Source organism: Lonchura striata, chromosome 1 (assembly GCF_046129695.1).
Source record: "Lonchura striata isolate bLonStr1 chromosome 1, bLonStr1.mat, whole genome shotgun sequence".
Classification (NCBI taxonomy): Eukaryota; Metazoa; Chordata; class Aves; order Passeriformes; family Estrildidae; genus Lonchura; species Lonchura striata.
Genome location: NC_134603.1, coordinates 126022684 through 126041042, shown reverse-complemented (window position 1 = coordinate 126041042; position 18359 = coordinate 126022684). Strand labels below are relative to the sequence as shown.

At 38.0% G+C, this 18359-nt stretch overlaps 1 protein-coding gene across 1 annotated transcript in view; it reads left to right on the top strand.

Annotated features, from left to right (window-relative positions):
- The window catches only part of ABCB5 (ATP binding cassette subfamily B member 5), a 32589-nt gene extending 15305 nt beyond the window's left edge, over positions 1-17284 (top strand). The window contains exons 15-28 of the mRNA XM_031503847.2: positions 2035-2196; positions 2646-2870; positions 4762-4908; positions 5439-5543; positions 6361-6438; positions 6924-7007; positions 8862-9065; positions 9738-9838; positions 11120-11260; positions 11741-11897; positions 14118-14315; positions 15199-15405; positions 16361-16507; positions 17017-17284. Of these exons, the coding sequence (XP_031359707.2) occupies positions 2035-2196; positions 2646-2870; positions 4762-4908; positions 5439-5543; positions 6361-6438; positions 6924-7007; positions 8862-9065; positions 9738-9838; positions 11120-11260; positions 11741-11897; positions 14118-14315; positions 15199-15405; positions 16361-16507; positions 17017-17214 (2154 nt within the window). The 3' untranslated portion in view covers positions 17215-17284. The remainder of the gene's footprint in view (positions 1-2034; positions 2197-2645; positions 2871-4761; positions 4909-5438; positions 5544-6360; positions 6439-6923; positions 7008-8861; positions 9066-9737; positions 9839-11119; positions 11261-11740; positions 11898-14117; positions 14316-15198; positions 15406-16360; positions 16508-17016) is intronic.
- Positions 17285-18359: the final 1075 nt, after the last annotated feature.

The following is an 18359-nucleotide window of genomic DNA, read 5'->3' as shown; positions in this document are numbered from 1 at the left end:
ATAGCAAAGTATTGATACTGATATCCCTAGTATTTGTTCTTTATTGAATAATTGCTTCATAATTTTCAGAAAGATCTTGAAATTTAGCTATTTTCATTATTTTCCTGCTTTTACCAGTCCCACAGTGCTAGGGTGGGTGCTGCTGCAGAGCAGAGCTGTCAGATCTTGTACCTGATCAGCACAGATCTTGTCTCTGATCAGCACAAAATACCTTTCTCACAGCCCACCTTCAGCAGCAGTTTCCATCAACATACAGTAGAACCCATAGGCTTTGATTGAAAAAGAACTTCATGGTTTGGCTTGAATGTTTTTTCTTTTGTCTAATATTTATTTTAATGTATTTTTAAAATGAGGTGAAAAATCCTGTCTTTAATTTCAGTAGTTATGCAGAGAAATACGAATTACCATTACAGCTCAAGGGAGATACAGAATTTGTCATTTTCACTTGCTAGTGAGTTTAAATCTGAGGAAAAGTGCAGATCTTTGTTATAGTAATGTAATTCTGGTGATATTAGTATTGAGGTAGCATGTAGATGCAAAAATAATATTCATATAATCTTTCTTTTATGTGTTTTGGTTTTGGGTTGTTTTTTTTTTTATTTTGTAATCAAGTACTTAGCTTTTCCAGAAGCTTATTGTTTCATTTAGTGTATAACAGAGGGAGGTCAATCAATTAAGTGGACTCTTTCTCATCCTTCTTCGTGTTGTTCTCAGAACACATCAAAATGAGCCCTGAATCATAACTTACTCATATTTTCACAGCATTTTGATGTCCATCAGTGTAGTCGCCTAATGAAATTTCCAGATTTCAACATCCCTGAGTGGAAAAAGTGGTGCTACTATTGTTCATTATTTTTACAGCTGAGGAGCAGAGATGCTAACCTCATGAACGCTCACTGTTTCTGGGCATGCAGTTCCTTGTAGCCAGCTGTTTTTAGATCACTTTCCACCCTATAAAGCATTTTGCTAATTCTGATCACAGCTCCCAGCTGCAGTGGTGAGGGCTTTGTGTGTTAGGCCAGAGGCATAAAAACCACCCTGTGGCAGACTTGCTGTGAGTGACTTGCCTCGGGTCCATGAGAATGACAGGCGTAAGAAGAAGAATTCTAATTTCCATGGAAGCAGTCCTCTACTGCAGACGGCCTCACCTTCCTCATGCCCCTGCTCCTGTGCCCATATGATGTACAACTTCTGTAGCAAGAAACTTCCAGCAGGTTTCAGGTTCACAGAACATACTTGTTGCATGAGGTTCCCTTGGATCTCTCCTCCTGCCAAGCTGGCATCTGCTGCAGGCATCAGGGTGGAGGGAAGCCAGCCTCTCCAGCAGTCACAAGGAACACAAATGTGTTCATTTGCTGCACGGGGGCTGTGTGTGCCTCTGGTCTGTGTGAGAGAGCTGGAGAGGGTGGAACATGTAACCTGCTGACTGAGACTTCAGCAGCTTTTTCTGCAAATTTATAATCCAGTAGGATTATTGTCAAATAAATTTGTTTCTGAAGGGAGTGGCTCAAACCCATTTTTATGCAAATTTGCTCCTCTGTGCTTTCCTGCTAAGTCTTGTCAGCAATTATGCTGATGTACTTCCAAAAATTTGCAAGGACAGTATATGAAGAAAATATCTGCTCTTTATATATTTGCTGTCCTAGCTTTGTTTTCAGAAAGATCTCACTATTCTCATGACATTTCCCCATCATGCTTAGGTGCACATGGAAACATGTTGTGAGCAACTTTAGCTCAAACAGTTCAGATGTTATAGAAGTCAAATAATAAATAAGCATTAATTATGGTCTTTAATACTTGTTGCCTGTCTAAAAGATTAATGTGGCTTTCTCTACCTAAATTAGTCAAATGAAACTGTCCTTGGACTGCTAAGCAAGGACACTAAACCAGGAAAAAATAATAATATTTGATTTTAAAAGAAAGAAAAATATTTCTAAGGTTTTGGTTTATTATATATTACAGGTGGCTAAGATAACTTATGTACTATTTTCTTGCACATCTTAACTGTAACTGGGTTTTTCGTGTTTCTGTAAGGCTCGGGCAGGACGTACCACCATTGTGATTGCTCACAGACTGTCTACCATCAGGACTGCTGACACTATTGCTGGATTTGAGAAAGGTGTCGTGGTTGAGCAAGGGACACACAGTGAACTGATGCTGCAGAAAGGAGTCTACTATTCCCTTGTAATGCAGCAGGTAAGGGCAAATTTATTTGCTTTCTTTCTCCATTTCACAAAGTTGTCAAATGGTTGGTGGAGCTATTTTCTCTCTAGTTCCTGCTTGGTATCCAGCTGGCAGCTGCTCAGTTATTCTAGTCTGGGCACAGACACAGGCTTGGAATTCTTGGGGGTTTTATCCATAAGCTGTTCATATTTATGCAATCCAATTTGACAAAAAACATAAGTGAGTTTAAGGCACAGACTGCATTGTTATGGTGTAGCCATAGAGGTGTTAGATTCCAGGTGGATAAAGGAAAAGAGGGGGACAAAATCATAATCAAATAGTCTACTGCTCTGCAATTGCAGACTGAAATATCTGTGCCCTATAGACAACTACAGTTACACAATTGAAACTGCAGTATTCAGGAGGAAAAAAGTCTTTCTAGTCAAAATGCCTTGTAAATGTATATCCTGAATTCTCACTAGGGTTGTACCAGTGATGTTCAAGATAATGCCTCATCAGAAGATAGTGAAGGCACAGAATCTGAAGAATATGAGGAAAACATAAATCCTGTGGAAAAGCTGACTCTTCAAAATAATTTTGAAACCCCTGTGATACCAGGCAGCATAAGAAGAAGATCCAGCAGATATAAGAGCAAGAGGAGTTCATCTAAAAATCCCTTTGGGAAAAAGAAACAAAAGGAGGTGGAGGTTGGTATTAGAACTGCAGTTTAGAATTTTGATTATAAGATGTAAGCATAAACAAAAACCACATAATTTGGAGTATTTTTAGATGGCTGTCTTTTACGCAGATGCTATTGCAGTCAGTACTCACCAGACTGAGTGTCTGAGGACAATTTGTCTTAACAAAGATCTTCATTTTAACACTACTGATTTAATGTAGAACTGGAATAAAAATTGCTATTCATTTGTCACATTACTTTATAAAATTTAGGAGAATTATTTCAGTGGTAGAGATATTCTAATTTAAGCTAGTTATGAGATTTCATTTGCAAGTTACTTTACTTCCTGGTACTTAATGCTGTAAATGTTGCTGGATAATATAATCCCTGGAGTGTGTGTACCCAAATTGAAGGCACTTTGGGGTATCATACTACATTTATATCAAGCAAAAACAATTAATCAAACCCCTGATATTTTGAAGAGCATTTTCATTAAAAGAGCCATTTGGTCTTTATGTTTTAGTATATGCTTCAGCCTTGCAGGGCCTTTACAGGTAAAACAACTTAGTTGACATATTTCATACATCAATAAAAGTCACATGGGAAGTTTGGAGTTAAGAAAAATTATATTGTTTCATCAAAGTTGAATAAAACTTGCTCATAGCATCAAAAAGAGCAGATTTCTAGTGCATTCTGGAACAGACTTGGGATGAGCAGCTCAGCAGAAACTTGATTTTGTTTTCTATTTGGAGTACTTTTTCATGAAACATATTGGAAGAGTGGTTTGGTATATTAAAGTTGCTTGAGTTTTTGTTTAGTTTTTGGGGGGTTTTGCCTAATTTCAAGATCTTTGTAGTGAAGAACTAAAATATAAATTCCAAAGTAAAACCATTAAGTCTTCTAAGTCTGTGGAAGTTAGGATCTCATCTATAATAAATATTTTAAATAATTATGAAATCTGTAGTATGATCAGTAGTTTTTCCTCCTCTCTAAAATACGTCTTCCAGCTAATGAATATTTCAAATAGCATGAACAAGCTGGGCCCATTCCCATTATCATGTAAAATGTCATATAATTTCAAAAGATACTTTTTGGCTGTATATTAATACAGTTTTAGACCTTAGAGGAAGTAGTGGGTGTTCATGCTCAAAAATACAATATCCATCACATTCAGGAAAAATGAAATTGAACATTCAGTAGTTGTAATTATTTCAGAAAAAATCAGCCCACCATTCAGCATCTAAAACACAGGATAAAATAACAAGGAAGCAAGAGCAACTGGTTTATAATCCTGACTAATATTTTTGATGCTCATTTCTGATGCTTTCATTATTTACTTTTCCAGAAATATCCCTTTGGAGGCACAGGCACTTAAATAAAGTGTAAAGCAAGACAGAACATTTTTTGTGCCTTGGAAGCACAAACAGGCTAACTGACTCTAACATATGCCTCGTTCCTGGCTTTGGTAATGATTCATTGCATATAGTTTGCCAAAGAGAAAAATGACCTCTCTACCCAATTGTTCTATTGCCAGCCCACTGGCATTTAGGTCGGGGGGATCTCTTCTATCCTCTGAACTGTGAGACTTTCAGTTCTTTATAGTGATTGAAATGTTAGTTGCCATTCATGGTGACCAGTCCTATCTGACTTTCAGTGAACTGTCCTGACCCGTCTCCTCATGACTTAGCCTTTTGTTAAGTTTTTGCCTGCAAATTTTTACAGTGCAGTTGATGTTCTAGGACATGAAAAAGCAAAGCAGCAAATGTCCAGAATGTTTGCTTGATCTGACTGCACAGAGAGGGCTTTCAGCATTTTACCAAGACACTTCACTGCTCAAGGCCTAATGAACACCCACTGTCTGGAGAATTTTATGTTCTGCAACTTTCCAAGGAAAACTTACTTACAACTTTTTCCTGAAGGAAGAAAATCTCCCTGCTGTGCCTTACTTAAAAATCCTGGCTCTGAACAAACCTGAGTGGTTCTATGTACTGCTGGGAGTGATTGCTGCTGCTGTCATAGGTGCAGTCCATCCTGCATTTGCTGTTATATTTGGAAAAATCATTGGGGTATGTTTTTTGGTTTTTTTTTCTTTTTTTTTTTTTTTTCTGGGGTGTTGTTTTTGTTTATGGGTTTTCTTTCTTTGGGGGTTTTTGGTGGGGGGGAGTTTGGTTTTTTGTTTTGTTTGGGTGGGTTTTTTTTTTTTGCAACTGGCAGTTGCAGTCCTGAGCTTTCTTCATGCTTAACCACTCATTTCTTTCCATGTAAGTCTCTGAGTGGGATTAACTCGTATAAATACATCCATTGAAAAATGTTGAAGAGACTCTCTAGAAGCAGAGGATGGTGGAACTGCATCTGACTAGTGGACAAAAGGAGGGACATTGATGGATCTGGGAGAACAAATTACTGCTATGTAGGTTAAACAGAAAGTTGAACTATCTGCTGAGTCCTCAACAGAAAGGTGACTGCAAACTGATTTTAGGATCCAGGATACTTGCTAAAAGAAATTAAAGTAGACAAGCTTCTTGAGGTGAAGGCTGGCTTATATAATAGATGCTTGTCTATGTACTCATTTTTGTGGTTTTTTTTCTTTTCATAGGCTTTTCAAGAAAGAGATCCAGAAAAAAGGAGTAAAAACACTGTGTTGCTTTCTTTAATATTTCTTTTACTTGGAGTGATTATCTTAGCAGCGTACATAATCCAAGTAAGTGTCACTACACTGAAACCTTAACAGCTCTGAACTCTCCAGCAGGCTGCAGGTATAGCTCATATCAACACAATATGAGAAGTAAAAAACCAGTCAGAGCTGACAAAAATATGCACAAGTGCCAGGGTTTTCCTGATATACGTAGGTTTAATGTTAATGCTTAGCTAAAGATATATTTCTATATTTGCTCTTGGTTTAAAGAATCCGCTGAAGGAAATGTTAATTCAACATGATTGAAATCAAAGTTGAGGGTCCAGCCTTAAAAGTCAAATTTAATAGTGATATTTCTCACTGACTAGTCTATAGGCTCTTGCCAAAGTAAGTATAAGTGCTTTTCATACCATCAAGTACATTCCATAATTTCCTGTGCTCTTACAGTTTGCAGAAAGCACTGCGTGCTCACTGATGTCCACATCATACCAATCCATTGGTATGACTGCTGTGAGTGAATGCTTCTGATCACAGTCAGGGTAGGGAGGCCACTCACTAGACAAGTTGATTTATTTTGTAATTCTGCTATCTGTATGCTCAAGATTGACCAGAAAAGTTTAATCTCCCTTTGCTTGGGTGCTTGGGTGATATAAATATATTATATATAGATGCCTTCTTTGTTATGTTGTTTCCTTTCTGTGAGAAAATCAAGTTTCAGGTTCAGGAATGTGAATGATGCTTTTCCCAGGACATATATATTCACTGGGGGCTGTAGGTGCAATAGCTTTTGTTGAGCTTCTTGGTGTGATTGCTTTTATTGTGCAGATTTATAAACAGAGTTACAGCATCAGATGAGAAAATGTGACTGGTTTTCCTCCTCCAGGGATTCATGTTTGGGAAGTCTGGGGAGACCCTAACAATGAGACTGCGCTCTTTGTCCTTCAGAGCATTACTTCAGCAGGTATGAATTAGGTAGTTAGGATACCAAGGGAGAGATGGATGTGGACAAGAACTTGTGTGTTTGTAGAAACCTTTGAAAGGGACCAGAGGACAGTAAAGTGGTTATTGGTAGTAGAAAGAACACTACCATAGCCTTTGCAAATAAAAATCTTAGTTTCCTTTCTGTATTTACAAATCCTTGTGGGTCCCTTCTGATTCAGGATATTCTATGATTCTGTAGCTGATGGGATAAGTAATTTGCAAGAGAATAATTAACCTCTGAATGGGGGCTATTATAAAAGTTTCTAAATGTTTTCAGGAAAACATCACAGCCAAGAACACTTTGATTACAAACAATTAGATGTCCACAAAAGAACAATATTTTTTAAGCTTTTTCTTTTAGTTTACTTAGAAATGCTGACTACACAGAGACAATATTCAGTCAGACATCCTGTTTTGTACACCCATGTAATTTTTTGAAAGAAAAATCAGTATATTTTCTTGCAGGAGATTGGATGGTATGATGACCAGAAAAATGCTGTTGGTGTTCTGCTAACTCGTCTTGCTACAGATGCTTCCCAAGTTAAAGGCGTATGTTGATTCTTTTATGTATATTTTTCAAATATTTTTCCTTAAAAATAGTAATTGCAATTGGCAAGGAATTGCAAGGTTATTTCAGAAAACAAAGTAGGAATTCTACCCCATAGACTGGTAGATATCTTTACATAGCATGCTACAGACACATTGGAAATGGTTTCTCAGCTGATAATTTACAACTATAAAAAATCCAGCAGATATTCATGCACCTTTCAAGTACCCTGCAAGTCTTTAAGCTAAATATGTAACTGTGGACCATGCAAAGTGAAATCTGCATATATGCTTGGACCACAGTCACTGAACCCTAGGTTTTTACACTGTGTTATGGGTGTCACCTGAATGCCACAAAGAGGTTGCATTTGCAACCCTTACTGACCTCAGTGAAGAGAATTGCCACGAAACGTGCTTCACAAACAGTAAGAAATAGACCACCACAATTAAAAAGTGCCACAGAGGACAATGGCCAAGGAAGAGAACTACTCAAGAAGCTGGTATAAGAGAAGTGGTCACTGGACACTGGTGAGAGAATATGGCAAATTCTGCACAATTCCTTCAGCTTCTCGCCTCATCCGCACAGCCTGACAATCTGTCAAACATTTCTGTTTCTTTCTGTCTCGTTGCAGGGAAAAGCAAATTACTGCAGGACGTGTGAGGAAAGGTTTACTAATGTGTTTTTTCCCCTTCATATTTGTACATCACTAATTCTTTAATCCCTACATTTTTCCATCTCCAAAGGTTTTGTTTCTCTCCAGCCCTTCTTCATTGCAGGCTTCAGGGATGAAATAGTCTTTGACAGAATTTAGTCATCTTAATATTTTAAAGTTTGCTTGCTTCAGTGGCAATGAAGTCTATCACACTGTCAGGGCAGTAAAAAGGAAAGGTGCACACAGTTGACTAACTACAAAAAACAGCTAAGTCATGAATGGATGTCCAGAGTTATTGTGATGTCTGGAGTACCAGACACCAGTAAGTCAGTACAAGGCCTCATGCTGCACAGGTTGAAGTTTCCAAATCCATCTTTATGTGCAAACCCTAGAACATATGGCAACAATTCACCTTGGCATTGGTTTAATTGTTAATATTTTAAATTTATTGAACAAGAAAAGTCTCTTCAGGGCAGGAAACCCTTTGGCAAAAGAAAGAACATTTGCTTTCCACCCAAGAGTTTTTGTTTTTACCATCATGCTAAGATCTGGAAAAATGAACTATTTCCACAGGATTATTTGTAGAAGTTCATTCTGCAGATCAGACCCCACCCTGATTCTGGATGCTAATCAACTCTCATTTTAAAATGTTTTTGGTGAAAAGATTATACAGGCTGGGAGGAGGTGAAAATTCTTCAGAGTTAGTCTTTCCTACTCATTATCCCACTGAGATAAAACATTTCTGCAGGGTGGCCAAATGCAGAGTTCTTTTCTCTAAGAAGACAATCTCAAGTGCAGCAATGGAAGAAGCTAAGGATTAATATTTTTCACCATTGTTAGTGTGGAGGGTCTCAATGGTTGGCTGCTGTTAGAACTTGCCACCTTGCCCTACTGTCACAGTGGTCACAATTTACCTTGGGTAGTGTATGAAGTTCTAGATGCATTTCACTAAACAACTGTCATGTCCAACTCTCTAGACTACATTAATACCTCTTGAAGGCCTGAATGCTGGCAGGTGTGAGGAATCTCTAGGAATGGTTACAGAAGTTGGTGCATAATGCCCATACATATGATTGCACATGGTTTCATTTTCCAGCCAAACCTTTGGCCTTGAATACAGCAATTTGAAGTGGTAATTTAAGCAACAAAAATTAAAAATTAAAAATAATTGCATATATTTTGGGGTTTTCTGGGATTTTCTTAGGCAACTGGAAGCCGACTTGCGCTGATGACTATGACTGTCTTTACCCTTGTGACTGCCATCATCATTGCATTTGTATATGGCTGGCAGCTAACTTTGCTTATCCTGGCCTGCATTCCTTTTATTGTTGGTGCAAATGCTGTGAATGCCAGCTCTATGTCTGGTCATGCTGCAGAAGATCAAAAAGCTTTGGAAGAGGCTGGAAGAGTAAGTTCTTCAGTTTTAACTACAGAGTTCTGTGTGAAATCACTTTTAAGTACAACACTGTATTTATATTGTAGCTGACTCAATTGTCCAAGATTAATGAAGGGTGCTGAGAGGAATATTTATATATCTTCAAGAAAAGCAAAACACTGATAACACAAACCATCTGCAAATTAGAATATAAAAATGCATTTGAAAGCCTCCATAGTGGATTTCTGGGCAGTAGCAGCTGCAGCAGAAGCAGCCCCAGTGCTGGTGCCTAGGGTGAGCAACCTGGCTCTGCACTCCTTTGATGCCTTTCTCTTCTGTCATAAAGGCAGGCCATTAATGTGCTCAAGAGTTTCAGGGTGCTTACTGCCTTCACTCACCTGATAGTGCTCTTCCAGGAGACAGCAGTCCATGCAAAAGAGTAAACTGTGTCCAGATTACTTGTGCTTGTCCCTATTTTATTAAATTTGATTTAATTCATGAGGGCCACAACCCATGAGTTAGGGAAGACACTGCTGATGAATAATTTCATTGCTTAGGACTTTTCTTCACTTCATCCCTATTCTTAAATAAGCACATTCTGATCTAAAATAATAAATGCTAGAGAAGAAATCAAGTGTTCAGAAGATATCTTGCAGATTGCAGTTGTAAGAGATTACCTCTAATTTGCTTTATCTCTTTGTTTAGATTTCAACAGAAGCCGTTGAAAACATAAGAACTGTAGCTTCACTGACCAAGGAAGAAGAATTTTATGAAAGATATGCTGCTTGTTTGAATCATACATATAGGTGGGGTTTTTTTCTTTACATTGCACCTTAGTATTTAAGATTTACTGTGAATACATTTCTTGAAACCTAGCCAATATGCTAAAGACTGGGAAGAATATCAATAGCTGTTCATATAGCTTTTGAATTTGTATAGTCTCTATATTTTAATATACATTATTAAGTGTAGAGTGAAAAAAACTTTGGCAGGATTTGTCTTTTATTATGCAAACACTTTAGAAACTGCATTCTTTGCATATGTGTTACAGAATATTGTATTTACCTACAATATAGGATATATGTTCACTCCATGTCAGTGTACTGCAGTGATGCTACTTAACTGCCAGTTCCACCACACCCTTTATAACATAAAACAGTTTTATTTCCCCCATATGACTTTGAAACCTTAAAAAGAGCTTCATACATTTCCCTTGTTTGATCCACTGCATCCCACTGACTTTTCTCCACTGAAATACATTTGAATCACTACAGTTGCCAGATGTTTCTAGCTCCATTTTATTTAAATAAAGTATCCCAAAATCTAAATTGCTTCTAATGTAAAGGACGGAATTGAAAATTATGTATTGCACAATTTATCCTCAGCAAAAATAGTGTTAAAATTCAATGTCTGGTGAACTGCTAAGAGCCTAGATTTGGGCAGAATGCTTGCTTGGACTGTCACAGGTCTGATTTACAGCTCAAACTAGAAAGGAGATTTTCTCTTCCTCAGAGAGCATCCTAAACAATGAGGACAGAGTTCACCAGATTCTTATTTGGTGTGTGTTTTAATTAGCTACACAAAATGAAACCTTTCCAGAGGGACAGATTGAGCAATAGTGGTATAGTGTGAATTCTAGTAGGGCTACCCAGCAATGAGTCCACTCTCTGCTCAGTTGGGATGAGCTGGTGGAAGCCTGCAGGCAGCTCTCAAACCAGGCTTGAGCCTGCTTGTTTTCTTAATAAAATAGGTCATATGGGGTAATGATTAACTTATTTAATTTTAACTAACTACTCTAGTGACCTGTCCTGCTATAAAAGCAATGGAAGGGGATTGAATTTAACATAACTGGGGATTAAGGTTTTCATGGCTTTCTGTCCTAAGGGTTTTCTATGTCATGAAGCATGGGGCTTGTACGGTCTGGCACGTATAATTTGTGAGCATGTGTGTTGTGGGCTGATTTGTTGTGGTTTTGGGGATGAGCTGGATTGCTTGAAAATTCTATTCCAGAAGTCTGGCTATCCCCTAACCAGTGTCTGTTGTTTCTCTTTTACAAGTAATTTATGGAAAGTCTCTTCTTTTATCAGAAAATCTCTGAGAAAAGCCCCTTTCTATGGATTTACCTATGGAATAGCTCAATGTTCAGAGTACTTTATTAATGCAGCAGTCTTCAGATTTGGAGCATGGCTCATTGTTAATTGTCTGAGCAACTTTGAAAATGTATTTATGTGAGTATAACTTATAAAGTATAAAAAAGATCAAAATTAGTACACAGTGTAGTGATTTCAATGCATACAAATTCCGTATCAAATTACGGAGGTAATGGTCTTGGGAATCCAGGAATTCAGTCTGCTTGGAAGTTTTCTTTAGGCATAAGGGCTTTTTTAGGGGAAGGTTCATCTTGGGTGGTGAAACAGCAAAAGTGAGCAGCATACTCAGTACATCTAATCTGGAGAAGCCTTTGCCCTTTGATGTCCCTTCCAGGCAGAAGATGTTAAATGGAGAAGTGATGTGATAATGTTCAGCTGTAAACTAGCTATGGGAGCAAGCTGACCTTCCTAGTACTGGATGACATCTTGAGTGTGAGGGGCTCCAGAAACATCATAACCTAAAGATGATAAAAAGCTTTATTCTGAAGGTATATTTCACAAAAGAATGCATTGCATTGCATACCTGGAATGAATCACACTTTGTCCTTTGCTTTTTAGAGTCTTCTCTTCTGTCATATTTGCAGCTATGAATGTTGGTCAGTCTTCTTCCATGGCACCAGACTATGGCAAAGCTCGAACATCAGCTCAAAGAATTTTTCATCTTTTGGATAGAAAACCTGTAATTGACAGTTACAGTGAACAAGGTGAAAAATTGGTAAGGGTTGGTGTCATTTTGTATGGGAGCTTGGCGGGAGATGTGTTTCTTTGGGGTTTTGGGTGTATTTTTCTGGAAGGAGTGTTCAATTTTTCACAGGAAAAATTGTTGTAACAAACTAAATTAGTAATTATCTATTATTGGCAAGTGTATTCACAGGTGTCTATTTCATAGGGTGTCACAAAAGGATGCTGAATTAGGATGACCTGAAGGGAGCCTACAAGAAAGATGGAGAGGGACTTGTTACAAGAGCATGTAGTGATGGGACATGGGGGAATGGCTTAAAACTGAAAGAGAGCAGACTTAGATGAAATGCTAGAAAAAAAAATATTTCCTGTGAGGATAGAATGAGTTGCCCAGAGAAGTTGTGAATATCCCATGCCTGGAAGTGTTCAAGACCAGGCTGGATGGATCTCTGAGTAGTCTGGTCCAGTGAAAGGCATCCCTGCCCATGGCAGGGGTGTTGGAACTAAATGTTCTTAAGGGCCCCAACCAATCCAAACCATTCTATGGTTTTGTCAAACAATATAAATAGTGATACTGATTTATTTAAGGACTGTATTATTTCTGAGTTTCAGACAAAACTGTATGGCCTTTCAGATAGTTTTTTTCTCTAAATTATAAAAAACAATACTTTTCATTCTACTGACTCACAGTGTAAATGGCTTTAGGAAAACACTGATAATGTCACTTCCAATAAAATTTTTGTTGTCTTTGTAAGAGTTTATAGGAAAAATAAAATGCATTTTTCTATTTTTTTTTTTTTTGTAAATAAGAGATTAATTCCTTTACAGACAGGTACTTTGCCAAAAGCCATCCTATTCCATCTGTGGAAATTTTACAATTAAAAATGGGCTCTTGTGAAGTCAAAACAAGCTTAATGAATAATTTAGTTTGTTTTAAAGTTGGGGGAGGAAAGATGACAAGCAAAAAAAAACAATAAAAAGTATAAATCAGAAAACATTCCAAAATTCCCCAAAGAGCCTTGCTTCTAAATCAAAATTGTCATTAAGGAGCCTGACCTCAGCACTTATCAAATTTATGCATGTAATGCTTTCAATTTACATATTCTGGAAGGATTACAATGGTACATCCAAGTTCATCTAAATTTAAAATTAACTTCCCATGTAGATTTAGAGGGTAGTTCCTTCTCAGGAAGCTGCAATCCAGTTTTCTATAACTTCAAGCTTATACACAGGATTTTCAGCCTTTAAAGTTCTGAGAATGCTTGCATATTTTCTTGAACCAGGGTTCTCTGATGCAGACATTGAAAGACTTGGCAGGAGGTATCCAATAAACTTACGTGCAAACATTTTTAGTGTGGACTGGACTTAACTGCCAGTGATGCCTATGACTTAGCAAAGCAAATGTTTGAGTCCATAAAATCAGGTTTTTACCTCCTGTGAGAGCATTGTATTAGTGGTGCTGCTGGCATGTACAGAGAGCTGGCTCATACCCCAAAGAACAGGACAGCCTTGGCATGTTCCCCCTTTCTTCCACTTGTGCTTAAATGTCAACTTGTCTAGGATGTCTAATTATCACTGCTTTTTTAAACACAGCTTGTCATTTGTGCTTGTTGATAACCTACTGAAGAATTTAACTCAGCTATCTTAATCTCTGATTTTTATCTTGTGTTACATTTGTTCAAATTGTGCTACCTGCAGGGTAAGATCAGGAAAGAAAATGTTACAGTTTATATCACAAGTAGAAGTATCTCAAATGTATTAGAAATTAAAAATCTGGATATTTTCTACTTTTCTTAAGACAGTGGTTGAACGCTGGAACAGGCTCCCCAGGGAAGTTGTCATAGCACCAAGCCTGGCAGAGTTCAAGAAGTGTTTGGAAAATGCTCTCAGGCACACGGTGTGATTCCTGGGGATGGTGCTGTCTAGGGCCAGGAGCTGGACTCTGATCCTGAGGAGTCCCTTCCATCTCAGCTTATTCTGTGCTTCTGTGATGCTCTTTTCAAAGATAAAGTAAGAAATAGACACAAGAGATGCAGAAAACTTCTCCAGAAGGATGTAGTGACTTACAGATCATCCTATACCTAGTGATACTATGCTCAGTCCAATATGTTATTTAAAAGAATTTCAAAAGCATATTTTCAAAACACTTTCCCAAACTTTCTTGGCTCTCTCACTTTAATAACCAAGTCTTAACAAGTGTTGTTATAGTAAAGCCTAATAAATATTAATATGAGAACTCTCTTCTGCTTTTCAGAGCCATTTTGAAGGCAACATTGAATTCAGAAATGTCCATTTTGTATACCCAACAAGGCCAGAAGTTCAGGTTTTGCAAGGACTCAGTGTGAAAGTTAAAAAGGGACAGACTCTGGCATTAGTAGGAAGCAGCGGCTGTGGCAAAAGCACATCCATTCAGCTCTTGGAGAGATTTTATGACCCTGTGGAAGGACAAGTGGTAAGAATAGAATTGTGTGGCTATTAATAGTAATTAGATCTACAGAACTCTTTATCTGCCAAGGTTTCAGAGGCTTTTGACAAGCCTGGTAGTCCCTCTGTGGAGAAGCCTTTTTTTAGAGGTGTGAGTTACGGAGGCTGTGCCTCCAGTGGATCTGTAGACAGTCCCCAAACCCCTGTCATTGCCTGCCCTGTGCATTTGCCCACGTGTCCCAGCAGTGGAATCCATGCTGGCAAAATGTGCTTCCTCAGGTCACAGACCTTGCCTGGGAAAGGAATGACCATGTCTGACTGGATTTCCACCCCAAGGCTCCTCACACCCTGGTCAGACAAGGGCTAATAACACTAATGTACCTTGCTTGTCACTGTTTAAAATTTCTTGCTCATGTGAACACATTAGGGACACAGATGCATGCTTCAGATAACAAATGTAATCTCACATAGATATTTTTTCACCATCAGGAGGTTCCAATGGGCTTGCTAATGGGTATAGAAAGTGGATGTTTTAAGATCAAAAGGCATACAGCTGAGAATATTTATTGTTGTGTTCAGCTTTTTAAGGGGCAGGCTATCCCATGAGCCTCCTGGTGCTTCTTGTGGTCAGTAGGGCTGGAAGGACCACAAGAACAACCTGTTACCTGCACGTTGTTTCTGCTTGCTAGCAACTGGAAGCAAAGCAACAAAAAATTAAATATCAATGCAGGAAAATATTTGTCTATTCTGTTGGTTCTTTTCCATTTAGCATGCAAAAAATTACTTGATTACATCAGGTAAAATAACATATAATGGGCTTTCTCTTAGAATTCACGTTTCCTGTTTATAGCAGCTATGTGTGCATGAGTTCAGTAGCAAGCTTGGCATCATGTTTCTGTTGCTTTTTCTAGCTAGCAGATGGATTTGATACCAAATCACTGCATTTACAATGGCTGAGGTCCAGGCTGGGCCTGGTGTCACAGGAGCCCATTTTGTTTGACTGCAGCATTGCTGAAAATATCCAATATGGAGACAACAGTAGGGTGGTTAGTCAGGAGGAAATTGAAGAAGCAGCTAAAGCAGCAAATATTCATGCCTTCATTGAAAAACTGCCAGAGGTAAGAGACAGTGATGTTCTCTTCACAGTGAGATCATATATTTGGAATGACATAGAGATATCAAGGTAGTGCTCACTTTTGTTTCCCCTAATATAATAGTCTTTATGTTTTAAAATGTCAGTGTGTTTCAAGCTTAAAATCCTTTCTTTTTTGTTCAAAAAAAAAAAAAAAGCCAATGTTTTCATTATTACAGTGGTAGACAACCCAGAATATTTGGGGGGGTGGGGGGAGGTAGGGAGAGGGAAATGATAGAATGCTCTGTGTATAAGTAAGTGCTCATAATATTTTTTTTAATTTATTTTTCCTTTGACAATAGAAACTCTTCAAGTAACTCTGATAGACATTTTTCTAAAATAAATAGTAAAAGAAAGCAGTCTATTTCTAATTGAATAGATATGCATAAGGATTTCTTAGTAAATACAAAGGGACAGTAAATCAAAAGAGAATGGCATGGCATTTGACCTTCATGCCTGAAAAGAATTTGGTTCTAACAAGGAAAAATGTTTTGATAGCTTGTTTTCACTGTAGTTCTGGGTACCTGAAACTGAGGCAATAATGTTGAAAAATATTTAATTTTCATTACTACTAATAATGTTTGAGATTCTTAATTCACAAGCAATGTAACTTCAAATTCTTTGTGCATATGTCAGTAAGAATTAAATTGTTATCTTATTATTATATGCTCTTTGGGTGCCTCACTGCTGGTACCATTCAAGACCTATTCCAGCCTTTGAGGGAGTAAATTTTCAGACTGGATATGAATATGTGTGGCTGTATATATAACTGCTTGTATTAGAGATGTTTCTAAAGCTTTCTCTTTCTTGAAACCACTTGCACTATTCTTTCTTTCGGGATGAAAATTCTTAACTTTTAGAACCATGAATAAATTTTACTTTTCTAATCTTCCTTCTCTAATAGTATTCACTGGTGATCTTTTTTATCTTTTAACACCCAGAAATATAATACCCGGGTGGGTGAGAAAGGAGCACAACTTTCTGGAGGTCAAAAACAAAGAATAGCAATTGCCCGTGCTCTGGTTCGTAATCCTGCTATTCTTCTTCTGGATGAAGCTACCTCTGCTCTTGACACGGAAAGTGAAAAGGTGAATAATGATTATGATGTGAAATACTTATGCCTATGTACATGGCTAGTTGCTTTTTGTAGAATAAAATTAAAGTAAACATACTAGAAATGTTCAGTTGTGAAACAAGTCAGGTATATCACAGTAGCCTTTCTATCTGAAAGGTTTGAATTGAACTATCCTAGAAAGATATTTATATTTACTGAATAAAAAGTAGGAAAAAAAAGAAACTTTAAGTATAAAATTCCACATTGATCTGATACTCCTCAAATGTCTTCCTATCAGATGTATTTGATGGTAAATACTGAATTTGTGTTCTGACCTAAGCTGAGTGCCCAAGAAACCACTTCTCCATGTCTTACACTTGTTTGACCAGGCTCACTGACTTCAGTGAGAAATCCTGTTGAGTACATGTATATATCTGTGGGGCGTGTATTCAGGTGACAAGAAAGTGAGAAATCAAAGGTAGTTCTTAGGACAAGGGAAGCCTTTTCAGGTGCTAACAGTATTGCTCTGTTCTCTGTGGACAGATTGTCCAGAAAGCTCTGGATAACGCCCGGCAAGGTCGGACCTGCATCGTCATTGCTCATCGCCTGTCCACTGTGCAGACAGCCGACATCATCGCAGTGATCCAGAATGGAAGGGTGGTCGAGCAGGGCACCCACAGCCAGCTACTGGCCAAGGAAGGACACTACTATGCCCTTGTAAATGCACAAGTCTCTAATTAGTACTACTTGCCGAGTTGTTGGGGTTTTTTAATTTTGTTTTGGTTTTTTTATGGGAAGACATTAAAATCTCTACAGAGGATTATTGTTGGCTGTGTTTGTGCTAACCAAGCAGGAGCCGTGTTGCAGCCTGGTTGCTGTATCCACTGCAGCCCTTGGGGATGTGCAGTGCATGCCCGGTGCTGGGTCACAGGAGGTGCACAGAGGAGTCCTAAGGCCTGAACGTGTTGAGCAGTTTGGTGTGTCACATGCTCTGGAGAGTGTCAGACCTGCTGTAGTCTCACCCACAGCTCAGGTGGGTACCCTGCTCTTTGCGTCCCCCCAGACCCTGGTCCACAGACCAAGGCGATAACAGAGTACAACGGCAGTTAAGGATCATGGCTAAACAAAATGCTGGTGCTCGTGATTGCTCTTTGGGTTTCTTCACCAGCCAGATGAAGTCATAAAGTCTTCTATAGTTAAAGATTATTATCAATTCTCACTGAAAAGTGAGATTCCAAAAAAATTACATTAAAAAGAAGGATGTTGATGCATGGGTTTGGTTTTTCCCTACTTTATGCCCCATTTCTCATATTACTGTGTTTCACACATTTCTTGGACATTCAATACTCTAATTCAGATGATAATTATAATAGTTACAACCTTTCCATATCAAAAAAACTGCACAAAATACCATTGTTTTTTTAGTATTTTTCAAATGCTGACCTTTCAGAGTTTAGTCATTCTTTGTATCCATCAAGATAATTAGTGTAGGGAGCTGGGATGGCATCTATTGGAGTGAATTCCTGTCAGCCATGTAAACAACTTTTCTTTAAAATAAAGAAAAAAGGAAAAGTTGTTTTCAATATAAGTTCCTTTATTTTCAATAGGCATAGTACTTAGGGTGATGGTGTAGTAGTGGACCTGATAGTGTTAGGTTAACATTTGGACTTGATAATTTAAAGGGGGTCTTTGCCATTCTAAATGAGTTTATTATTCTATGAAGAATTTCAAAGATTTTTTAAAGTGTTGTCAAAGCTTGTTTATACATGTGCTTTAATAATTTTTTATTCCTCTGGTATATTCCTCAGGGTGCTACAATACATCCTTTAACTGTTGACTGTGTAGTCAGAGTGACTCAGCAGCTGGGGTTTTTTGGCTGGTTAAAC